Raw genomic sequence first — 12,022 nt, 5'->3', positions numbered from 1 at the left:
TAGCTCTTCTGTTTATATAATAAGAGAAGTATACTCACTCAAGAAGCACAGATGAACCCCTAAAATAAGACAAGACAGAGTTAATCTCACTTCAACCCTATGTACTTACCTGTGCACTTCCTATATCTAGTATCTACATAGTAACTGAAAGTAAAGTTAGTCCTCATAATAATCTAAGGCTCATTTTTTTCTTTTTTTAAAGATTTTATTTATTGATTGATGAGAGAGAGAGACAGACATAGAGGGAGAAGCAGGCTCCCTGCAGGGAGCCCGATATGGAACTCGATCCCAGGACCCCAGGATCATGACCTGAGCCAAAGGCAGACGCTCAACCACTGAGCCACCCACATGCCCCAGAACTCTGTCATTTTAAGTTAACTTTAGTTCAGATGGGGGGGGAAAGTTCGAAATGTCACTTTTTGTATTTTGAAAGTCGAGTACATACAGTTACAGTGCAGCAGGTACTCTATACCATCATTCGTTCATTTTTCTCATTTCGATGCTATAAAATTCATCGGTGTCCTTTTAGAAACCACAGATACTAGAAGGGCAGGAAACAGCGTTGGAGGTTTCCTTCCCTGATACATCATTATATTTAGAACGTTGGGCTAATCGTGTTTCAGCTTGTTCAGTTTAATACATTAATCTTTAAAAACCCTCCTTGTCTTTTAATGGAAACTTCGATTCACTCTGTAACAGTGAGGTCTCTCTTCAGATGTTCGCACTTGGCATCTGTAGGTTGCAGGGTCCTGCAGCAGGGTGTTCCCGGGCACAGTGACACACAGTGGGCACTCCACAAGTACTGGTTGAATGCAAAAAGTGATGAGTGGTGTATACATTCACCTCACCTGTAATCAAGTGTACTTGTTCCTAAATGGCAGGAATGTGTTTCTCTGGTATGTTACTTATCAGCGGACTAAGCTCTATTCTATTCTAACACTGTTTTTTAAAAGTAATAGTCCTCAAAATCCTTGCCATTGAGACAAACAGATTATGTTATTTTCTGTTACAGAATCGAATGCATGAAAGCATGAAGTTGTTTGACAGCATTTGTAACAACAAATGGTTTACAGATACATCTATTATTCTTTTTCTAAACAAGAAGGATCTCTTCGAGGAAAAAATCAAAAAGAGCCCTCTCACTATTTGCTATCCTGAATATGCAGGTATTTTACTCTCTGTGGATAACTGGTCAGGTTATGTATTTATAGTGAAAGTCCCCCTAACACAAGATTTCAGTAACAGATTTTTGAATCTTTTGCCTTAATGACTCTTACTTTTATGGGAAATTATTAAACACACTGAAGGACAAATATTTCCTTGAGATATAGCTAAGATTATTGAAAATAAACATAGGCCTATGGAAAAGGTGTTAGATAATTTTCTGTGACGAATCTTAGGTCTTCGTAAATTTAAAACACTGATTTGTTCATCCAGTGACCAGATCTCATGTCAGGTAGGTGTGATGCACAGTAAGACATGTCTGTGCTCACAGTCTAATCTCAAAAAGACAAATGTACTCATAAAGTAGTGCAACATGTTACTACAAAGGAGTGTGAATGGTGATTATAGAGGGATAAATGAAGAAGGAATCCATGAGTCATTTTCAGGGGAGTCAGGCAAAGGTTCACAAGAAATCCCAGCACTGGTAATGAGACTGTTAATGGTACTGTAATTTCCCAGCTCTGGGAAATGGTTCACACTTCAAAAGGAGACCTGAGGTACAGTCCTGGCCTTTCCATGATTAGCTCTTTGATCTTCAACAAGGCAGTTAATTTACCTGGGTTTCAGTACCCCATTTGTAAAATCAGAAGCTGAGCTAAAACTTGGTCCTAGTTGAGTTTCTTGGAACCTCCAGGGCTGCTGTTGAAAAGTGGGTTTCAGGAAGGGAGACACCTCTCTCCTCCACCAGACATGCACACAGACAGCATCTCTCTTATTAAAGCAGAGTGACTTCGTTTTTAATCTGTTTTGCATATTGGGTTTCTGAGTAAGATTTTATTTTAATGAGGAGAACTCTGTGCCTCAAAGAATTTAACTACCACTGGTTTATAGGATCTCTAAACCTAAATATTCTGAAGAGTTTGGTTCATTTAGCTAATGATACAAGTTACCCTCACTCCATCCTTTAAAAAAAAATTCTCAAGAACTCATTTCATTATGAACAAAATTTGAGTCTTGTATTATGTATTTACCGCCTTTTTCCAAAGGCACTGATAAAACCCCCCTGTGAGGCGAGTCCTCTTTCATCCTGCTCAGGCAGGTGGGAGTGCTCGGGCTTTAGTGACAGTCCAGGTCCAGACCCACATCTGGGGCACTTCTGCACCTAGACCATTAACAACCAGACAACCAGAATTAAATTCTCATTAGAACCAAAGGGGAAAGTTCTTTGATAAATTAATCACACTGTTCAGTCTTCCAGGTCTTTTTGTGGCCTCCAGGGTTATACTTCATTTCAAAATAATTTGACATAGTTGCTTGTTAACTTTTGTTTTCTCTCTGAAAGTCATAGTTTCCTGTCACCTTGTCCAGAAACATTTTAGTGCTTTTTAGGTATAAAATTATTTGTAGTCCTGTGTCCAAGTTTGAAGCTAACCAGAATCAAGGTGCCTCAGTTTTGCCTTTACTTTCATCTTTCAGTTTATTTTTGTCATTTTCTATTATGAAGTAACCAATTTGTGCTAATATTATCAGAGTTCCCAAATGAATCCATAAATATCATATGCCTATAGGGATTTCAGAGCAGCAAAGAGTATTTCTTATGTTGTCAAGTTAATAAAAATCCGTGATCTCACAGTCTTTGAACACAGAGAGTATTACATAATTTTTTCACATGCCCAGTGTTAGGATTATAATGTCAAGTCCTCATTGCGCATCCTACGTTTTGATTCCCTTGCTTCTTGCTGCAACCTTCCCTTTTAATTCCGGACTGTTGACTCTGTATAGAAGCAGCCTCTATAGCCTCTAAACTAGTCACTTGGTTTCTCTCTACCACTGCCTGCTCCTATTTCCTCCTCTTTCACTTAAATATCCATATGTTGGCATTTCAGCACATTCCATCTGCAACCTGTGATCTTTTCGCGCACTCTCCTTTCATAGTCCTGTTTATTCTCACCATGTTAAATTCCATGGTCGACTCATTTCTCTATAGAGCTTTAGGCTCGCATTTCCAACTGCTTGTTGAACATGTCTGTTTTTTTAGCACCTGAAACTCAAACTGAACTCGTGTTGTTTGTTTTCTCAACTCTCCTCTATCTTCCTTTCAATTATATCACCACCCCCGCTTTCAGGTCTCCATTCGTGAACTAGGTCATCACCTATACCTGCCTTGATAACTTGACAGTTCTAGTATATGTAGAAAAAAATCTATCACCCTCCCACCACATCTTTGCCATTCTTAAGAATTAAAATCAGATTAAGAAATGTGCTCATGAATCTATTCGTGTATCTTGTAGCTCTTGGCACTTAGCAGTCTAGCTACACATAATATATACAGCAGGTTGAGCTATGCACTAAGTGCAAGCTGTTTCCCCAAAACATATTTTTAATTGACAAGTTGCATTAATTTCTGTAAATAGGACACAGTTTATTGCTTAAGAATTTCAGAGCACCACTCTTTTATGATTTGATAATACTAAATTTTGATTTGTTAAGTATGTGGTGATCTAGCAAACTAGGTTATTTAGACAACCTAGAAAAAGTAGAAAAATTCTTAGGTTGTATGTTTCTAACAAGACTGGAACATGAAGAAATAGAAAATATGAGCAAACCAATTACTTTGTAATCAAAACCTCCCAATAAATAAGTCCATGACCAGATGGCTCTACTGATGAATTCTACCAACGTCTACAGAAGAATTAATACCAGTCCTTCTAAAACTCTTGTAAAAATTATCTATATATAGGAGGGAACAGTTCCAAACTCATTTTATGAGGACAGCATTACCCTGATACCAAAATCAGACAAAGATGACTTAAGAAAATTGTAGGCAGTACTCCCTGATAAATGTAAATGCAGAAATCCTCAACAAAATCTTAGCAAACCGAATCCAGCAGTCTGTTAGAAGGATTGTACACCATGGTGTAGTGGGGTTTGTTACAGGGACATAAGAGTAGCTTAATATTTGCAAATCAACATGCTCTATGACCTTAACAAAGCTAAAGATAAAAATCTTGATTTTCTCAAACACAGAAAAATCCATGACATAATTCAACCTTAAGTAATGATTGATAAAAACTCAGCGAAGTGGGTACAGAGGGAATATACCTCAACATACAAAGACCATACAGTATAAGCTCATACTTTAACATCATACTTCAACAGTGAAAAGCTTCAAGCTTTTCCACTAAGATCAGAAACAAAACAAGGAATCCCTGTCTTGCCACTTTTATTCAACATAATATTACAAATCCTAACCAGAGCACTTAAGCAATTAAAGAAATAAAATGCATCCAGATTGAAAAGAAGCAATACTGTCTCTCTTCGCAGATGACACATATATGTGTACGTGCATGTGTGCATATACACACACTCTTCCAAACTACTATTAATCAGTTCAGTCACGTAACAGGATACACAGTATATAAGCAGAAATACTGTGCATTTCCATACACTAGTAATGAAGTATCAGAAAGAAGTTAAGAAAATACCATTTACAATTGCATTAGAAAGAAAAAAATAGCTAGGAATAAATTTAAAGGGAGAAAGATCTTTACACTGAAAACTAATAGACATTGGTGAAACAAATAGAAGAAGATATAAATAAATGGTAAGATGTTCCATGTTCATGGATTAGAAAAATAATGTTAAAATGCCCATACTACCTAGAGCACAATCTACAGATACAGTGCAATCCCTATCGAAATTCCAATGGCATTTTTTCCACAGAAATAGTATAAATAACCCTAAAATTTGTGTGGAACCACAAAAGAACCCAGATAACCAAAGCAGTCCTGAGAAAGAACAGAGCTGAAGACAGCATGTACCCTGATTTTCAACTGTATTACAAAGCTATAGTAATCAACACAGTATGGAATTGGCATAAAAATAGATGCATATATCTGGGAAACAGCCCAGAAAAAAAAACCCAGACATATATGATAAAATTTACAACATATGAGCCAAGAACATACAATGCAGAAAAGACAGTCTCTTCAATAAATCATGTTGGGTAAACTGGACCACTATATTTTACCATACACAAAATGAACTTAAGACTCCACTGCTTCTCCTCCTCCTCCCCTCTGCTCATGCTTTCTCTTTCTCTCTAATAAATAAATCTTAAAAAAAAAATCAAGACTCCAAACCATAAAACTCCTAGAAGAAAAGAAGCAGTAGCCCCTTGACATTGGTCTTGGTGATGATTTTTTGGATCTGACATCAAAATTAAAGACAACAAAAGCAAAAATACACAAGTAGGACCACATCAAGCTGTAAAGTTTTTGCACAGCAAAAGAAACCAACAAAATGAAAAGGGAACATATGGAATGGGAGAAGATATTTGGAAATTATGTATCTGATAAGGGATTAATATTGAAAATTATATGAAGAACACCAACTCAATAGCAAAAAAACACAGTCCACTAAAAAAATGGGCAGAAGATCTGAATTGATACTTTCCCAAAGAGGACATAGAAGTGGCCACCAGGACCACGAAGAGGTACTCAAAACCACTAATCATCAGGGAAATGCAAATCAAAACCACAGTGAGCTAGCACCCTTATCTGTTAGAATAGGTATTATCAAAACAAGTGTGGTGAGGTTGTAGAGAAAAGGAAACCTTCTTGCACTGCTGGTGAGAATGCAAATTAGTGCATCCACTATGGAAAACAGTATAGAGAGTCCAACCAAAAAATAAAAGTAGAAATATCCAGCAATTCTACTTTGGGGAATTTTTCCAAAAAAAAAAAATGAAAACACTTAAAAAGATATGTACACCCACATATTTTTTTGCGTTATTTACTATAGCCAAGATACGGAAACAACTGGTGAAGTGCACTGCAGTATCACAGGTGGGAGTTGGTGCATAAGGTCCTGTCTGACATGGGGTGAGCCACCAGTGGGAATAGAGAATAGCTTTACCAATCAGACTGGGTAACAGAGGACCTTGAAAGCCAAGCAAATAATTTTTTAGTGTCCCCGCAAAAGATTTAACGATATTTTTCCAAATGGAACAGTTTTTGAGGTGTTATGTATATACATATATAAAATATATATGTGTGCACTTAGCGCAAATTGAATTTTAAGAAGTGAAAATACAGATATATTTGCCACTCAGATCAAGGCACTGAGTATTTCCAGGTCCCCTGAAACCCCACCCTACCTCTCTCAGTCTTAAGCAATCACCACCACCACCATCCCCCTACACACAGAGTAATGACTTTTGTCTTCATAGATTTTGTTTTCTACCTTCTCTTCCCGAACATCAGTTGAATCATACAGTTCTGTGCTCTTTTTGTGTCTGGCTTCATTGGTTCCACAGTATGTTTCTGGAACTCATTTATGTGGTTGTACATCCAACAGTACTTCGTTCTCATTTCTCAGTACTGTATGGCAGCTCATCGTACGGACACACCAAACTTTATTTGCCAGTCTGCAATTAATGAACTTTGGGGTGGTTTCCTAACATGGAGGTTACCTCCGCTATGAACAGTCTTTGTATGTCTTTTGGTGCATACGTGTGTGTAGTTCTGTCAAGGGCAAGCTGAGGCACTGTATTGCTGCCCCACAGAGCGTGCATTGTGATTATCTTTAGATACAGACCACTTCTGGAGTGTCTGTACTCAGAAGTCTTCAACCTCATGGCCATAAGCCTGTGTACAGTTTCTGAATAAAGAAAAATGAAAAAAAAGAGAAATGCTAATTAATGTGTATAGAGAAAAGGGAATAAAAAGTACAGATGGGCATTCAGTCAGCCAGCATTTCTTGGTCAGCCACTAGGCTAGAAATGAAATGGCGTGCCACCATCAGAGAAGGGAGTTGGCTCGGTGTTGGGATGGAGAATATAAAGGAGAAGAAAATGAGGAGATCTGACATTTAGATCGGGCAGGGAAAAATACCCTGGGGAGCATGTGTGTTTGTTTTTTTAAGGCTTAGAGTCATGAAAAGGTCATTAACGTCGGGTGTTTTTCATTTAGAAGAAATCATTTTTCTCATTCCAGAAGAGAAAATAACAACAACAAAAAAAAAACCCCACATATTTTGTATGTATGAAATGGACTTCAGTATTTCCAGGTCCATTTTGCTTATTAGCCATGTACTCATTTTAACTTTTCGCCTTCTGTCTTGCCTTTTCCCATCCCAGGCTCAAACACATATGAAGAGGCAGCTGCATATATTCAGTGTCAGTTCGAAGACCTCAATAAGAGAAAGGACACAAAGGAAATATACACCCACTTCACATGTGCTACAGATACTAAGAATGTGCAGTTTGTTTTTGATGCTGTAACAGATGTCATCATAAAAAATAATCTAAAAGATTGTGGTCTCTTCTAAGTTTTGCAGTTAATGGGAAAATGTATTTTCAAACCAAATGAGTGCTTATATGTGGATCTCTCTAAACTAGAGTCTTGCAGCAACACAGAATGTAGTATACGGCAAATGCATCTGGGACCTGACGAAAGTTGTGTTTTTTTAATGGAAAGCAAGAGAAGGACCTTTCTTAAACATGAAAGGTGGTCCTACGGTGTGAACCTAAGGGCAGTGTTAACGCTCGGCTCTAGTGTATTGATGATTTCTGCGTAAGTGTAAATATGCAAATGTATGTATACATGTATTTATGACTTTAGTTTTCCACATTACTTTTAGGCTTTACGAGTGGCAACTTAAGATTCTAAGCGTGATGGCTTTGGTAATAACAGAAATATTAAGTACTTTGTACTGAATGACAGACTATTACTGTGTTTGCCAGTTTTAAATAGCTTTATTTATGTTCATGTCCTGTAAATTTTTAAGTACAGTAATTAATATTAGGAAACATTGCAGTCTTTATCTTGATTCTATGTATACTTATCCTAAAAATATTTGTACAAACCTTGCACAGACTATTTTAATAACATGATTTGTTCTTTAAATTTAACGTGTTTTATTGAAATGTTCTTAAGAGGATGACTATACCTGCCTTTGGATCAGTTATGTAAACACTGTATGCATTTTAATTTTTCTTGAAAGAGTGCATGCTGATTTGATTCTACATTGAATTGGGTTTGAAAAACTAAAATTTCAGATTTTTGAGGATATACTCTTCGACTTAATATAAACACTTAATTTTTATTCAGTTGGTTTGTTTTCACTTTGAATTTTAATATTTGAATGGTATTCATGCATTTCCTTAAAGGCGATGCCAGATTAATTTTTATACACTTTAAATAACTACATTTTTATTTATAACTAAGCTTAGGTGGATTATTGAGAGCATTTTGTGGGTAAAAAATATGTCAGCATAATGAATTTTGAGACATTCATTTGTGTATTTCCTTTGGGAAATCCCTTGTACCTAGCATACATGATAGTTCCTTATTTGGAAGATAACAAGAAAGATCTTTGAATATTCTGCTGCTGATATAATGCAAGCTTTAAATTCATATATGTAACTAGTCTCAAATTTAATTATCACACTATAGTAAAATTCTTTTTCCCTTAGACTATTCAAATTTCCTCCACTTGCTTGAGTTAGTATCTTTTTAAATTGTGCTGTTATTTCTGAGAATGAAATGGGCAATTACACTTAGAAACTGAGTAGTAGTGTTAAGTAAAGTCAGTGATTGTATGTGTCCTGAAATAAGTCTTACGTGTTAGCTCGATATTGAATTTTGATAGTCATTTCTTTTCATTATTCACAATGTGTCTCTGTGACCTCGTTTCAACCACATGAACAGCATTCCCTACCCTCCTGTTTTTTCTCCTCATCTCGAGAAGTCCTTCAGTAAGCTTGGTGGATAAGTAATTTCTAAGTTGAGTTAATGTGCTGTCATTTTGTTGCAGTATACTTCTTGAAGTAATGTGTATGTGTGTGTGGGTAACCACAGACTACATTTTCACCTGTTCTATTTTGGGGATTCGTTTTTCTTCTTTGTAAAGAAACTCCCAGTTATCACAGTTTCTTAAATGTGTTAGTTTAGATTCTTTATGTGCCTTCCATGAAAGATATGTTTCCATTAATTTCACCGATGGGAGACCTGTAACATCCATATTGTGAAGCTATGTATGAAATTCACCTATACTATGAATAAATTTGAATCATGAGAAATACTGTTCAAAAAAGCCACAAAGAAGCACATCTTGGTGACCATCATTGGTGAATTCCTGAACTTTATTCTGTGTAATTGTGTTACTAAAAAATCCTAATAAATTTAAATTTTTAAAATTTTACAAACCTGTTGAGTAAATACATGTTTTGCATTAGGATGTAATTATCTATCTAGAATGTCCATTTGTTCTCTGTCTTTGCTATCTTTTTGCAATTTCATCTACTCCAGAAGCTTGAGTAGATTTTTCTGCTCAAGTTTTCCTCATGAGCTGTGGTGCCACATTTAGGACTGCCTGCTTGATGTCCCCTGTTGAGAATGTACGCCCTGCTCCAAGTCCATATGCCCCAAACCATATTCATCATTGTTCTCCCATTAAACTAGTTCTCCCCTCCTTGTATAGCTAGTCAGTACCATCATTTATTCAGTCTCTCAGTGGGAAGCTTTTGAACCACTTAGAACTCTTTTTAGCCCTCGTCTCCATTTCTGATAAGCCACCATTTCACTCCCAATTCTACTTTTTTGGTGCCTTAATGCTTTTTTTTTTTTTTCTTCCCATTCCTACTACCACCTACTGAATGCAGGTTTTTGCTTAACTTCCACAGGAAATGGCGCATTAATTAAATTCACCTCCCATTTCCCCTTTCTCTAATCCAGGCCAATTATCCTAACATAGAACTGCAGTTGTGTTATCTTCTGTGCATTGACCTGCAGTGACTCCGATGGGTCAATAAAATCAAATTTAACTTAGCCTCCTATTCAGGGCTCTTCCATCATCTGAGCCCATGTCATTACATTTCCACTCCACTCCCAAACTACATCTTAATAGTAATTGTACTTTGTGCATAGCCGGGGTTTTCCTTCAGTGTTTATCTACGCACTATGTGAAATATGCTCAAAACAATGCCTGGAACATAGGAAGTGTTCATTGATATCTGCTAGTTATTTTTACTAATTAGGATTTTGTGATACCATTTTTAGGTTTAACTGGTATCTTCTTTAGTCTGCCCTTTTGGGAACTGCATGGTTCTGGTAAAGCTGCCAGTCCTCCCTGGCATAGGCTCAAGCCTGACCAGACCTAGTCTCCCATCACTAGGCAAGTGACCCAGAATGAACCAGTTGTAGTCCCACTTATCACCAAGTTTCTAAAAGCTGTTCTAGTTTCTAGCATTCCCTTCACTTCAGTACTCTTCTAAAAGACTCCTTAGATGCTTGATCTAATTCATTCAAATTCAGTCACTGAAAAAGTCCTGAATAACATGCATATGTTCTTACTGAATGTTAAAGTAACTGTAAGATCAGAAAAGGCTCAGAGAGGTTAATTAACTCGAGCAAGATCAAATCAACATTTCAAACCTAGGACTTCTGACTTCATGTCTGTTATAGAACTCTTAATGCTACCTTATTTCTAGAAAACCTGTAAGTAGCTTATCCTTAACCTGATTTTATCTGAACCACAACACGTTTTTTAGATTAAAAATACATAAGATAGAGCAAAGCTGGAGGCATACTGCCCGATTCCAAAATATATTACAAAGCATAATCAAAATAATATAGTATTGCCATAAAAATAGACACACGGATCTGAGGAACAGCCTACAGAGCTCAGAAACTCATGCATTTATGGTCAATTAGTTTACAGAACCAATAATATACAGTGAGGAAAGGATATTCCTCAAATGGTGTTGGGAAAATTGGACAGCCATATGCAAAAGAATGAAATGACCACTATTTTAAAACACATGCAAAAAATAAACGGATTGAAGACTTGAATATAAGATATGAAACCCTAAAACTCCTAGAAGAAATGTAGCTACCTCCTTAACATCTAGTCTAGGCAATGAATTTTTTAATCTGATGCCAAAATTAAGGCAACAAAAACAAAAAATACAGAAGTAGGACTACAAACTGAAAAGCTACTTACTGCACTGCAAAGGAATAATGAAAAGGCAGCCTATGGAATGGGAAAATACACTCACAAATCCTATCTGATAAGGGGTTAATATTGAAAAGCTATGAAGAACTTTTACAACTCAGTGTGAAAATCACACAATCTGATTTTTAAAAGATGATCTAGACATTTTTCCAAAGAAGACATACAATTGGCCGACAAGTCCATGAATGTTTTCAGCATCACTAATCATCAGAAAAAAATGCAAATAAAAATCACAAAAATGCTCATACTTGTTAGAATGGCCATTATCCAAAAGACATGAAATAAGTTGGTGAGAGCGTGGAGAAAGGGAATGCTTGTGCACTCCTGGCGAGAATGTAAATTGGTGCAGCCACTACTGAAAACAGTATGGAAGTTCCTTGAAAAATTAAGCAGTAGAGCTGTAATATCCAGCAATTTCACTTCTGAAGAAAATAAAAATTTATTCAAAAAGACAGATACATCCTCATGTTCACTGCAGCATTTACAGTAGCCAAGATATGGAAACAATCTAAGCACCAAGTAATAGATGAATGGGTCCAGAAAATGTGGTACATAAATATAGAATATTTTTCAGCCATAAAAATAAAACGTTGTCATTCGCAACAACATGGATAGATCTTCAGGGCACTATGTGAGTAAAATGAGAGAAAAATACTTTATGATCTCACATGTGAATAAAGAAAAAAAAAAGTAGTTCATAGATACAAAAAACAGATTGCTGATTGCCAGAAGCAGGGTGGTCAGCAAAATAGTGAAAGAAGTTAATAGGTACTAACAGCTATAAAATACATCACGGAGATAGAACGTAAAGCATGGCAAGGATCGTTGATACTGTATTGCA

The 12,022-nt window shown here is 36.4% G+C and overlaps 1 protein-coding gene across 2 annotated transcripts in view; it reads left to right on the top strand.

The window, feature by feature from the left end:
• GNAI1 (G protein subunit alpha i1) overlaps window positions 1-9,373 on the top strand; it is an 81,800-nt gene extending 72,427 nt beyond the window's left edge. For both annotated transcript variants that reach the window (XM_026006108.2, XM_026006109.2), the window contains exons 7-8: window positions 1,013-1,166; window positions 7,304-9,373. In XM_026006108.2, the coding sequence (XP_025861893.1) occupies window positions 1,013-1,166; window positions 7,304-7,494 (345 nt within the window). In that variant the 3' untranslated portion in view covers window positions 7,495-9,373. The remainder of the gene's footprint in view (window positions 1-1,012; window positions 1,167-7,303) is intronic.
• Window positions 9,374-12,022: the final 2,649 nt, after the last annotated feature.

The sequence above is a fragment of the Vulpes vulpes genome, chromosome 5 (assembly GCF_048418805.1).
Source record: "Vulpes vulpes isolate BD-2025 chromosome 5, VulVul3, whole genome shotgun sequence".
In the NCBI taxonomy this organism is placed as follows: domain Eukaryota; kingdom Metazoa; phylum Chordata; class Mammalia; order Carnivora; family Canidae; genus Vulpes; species Vulpes vulpes.
This window is presented reverse-complemented; position numbering and strand designations above follow the sequence as displayed.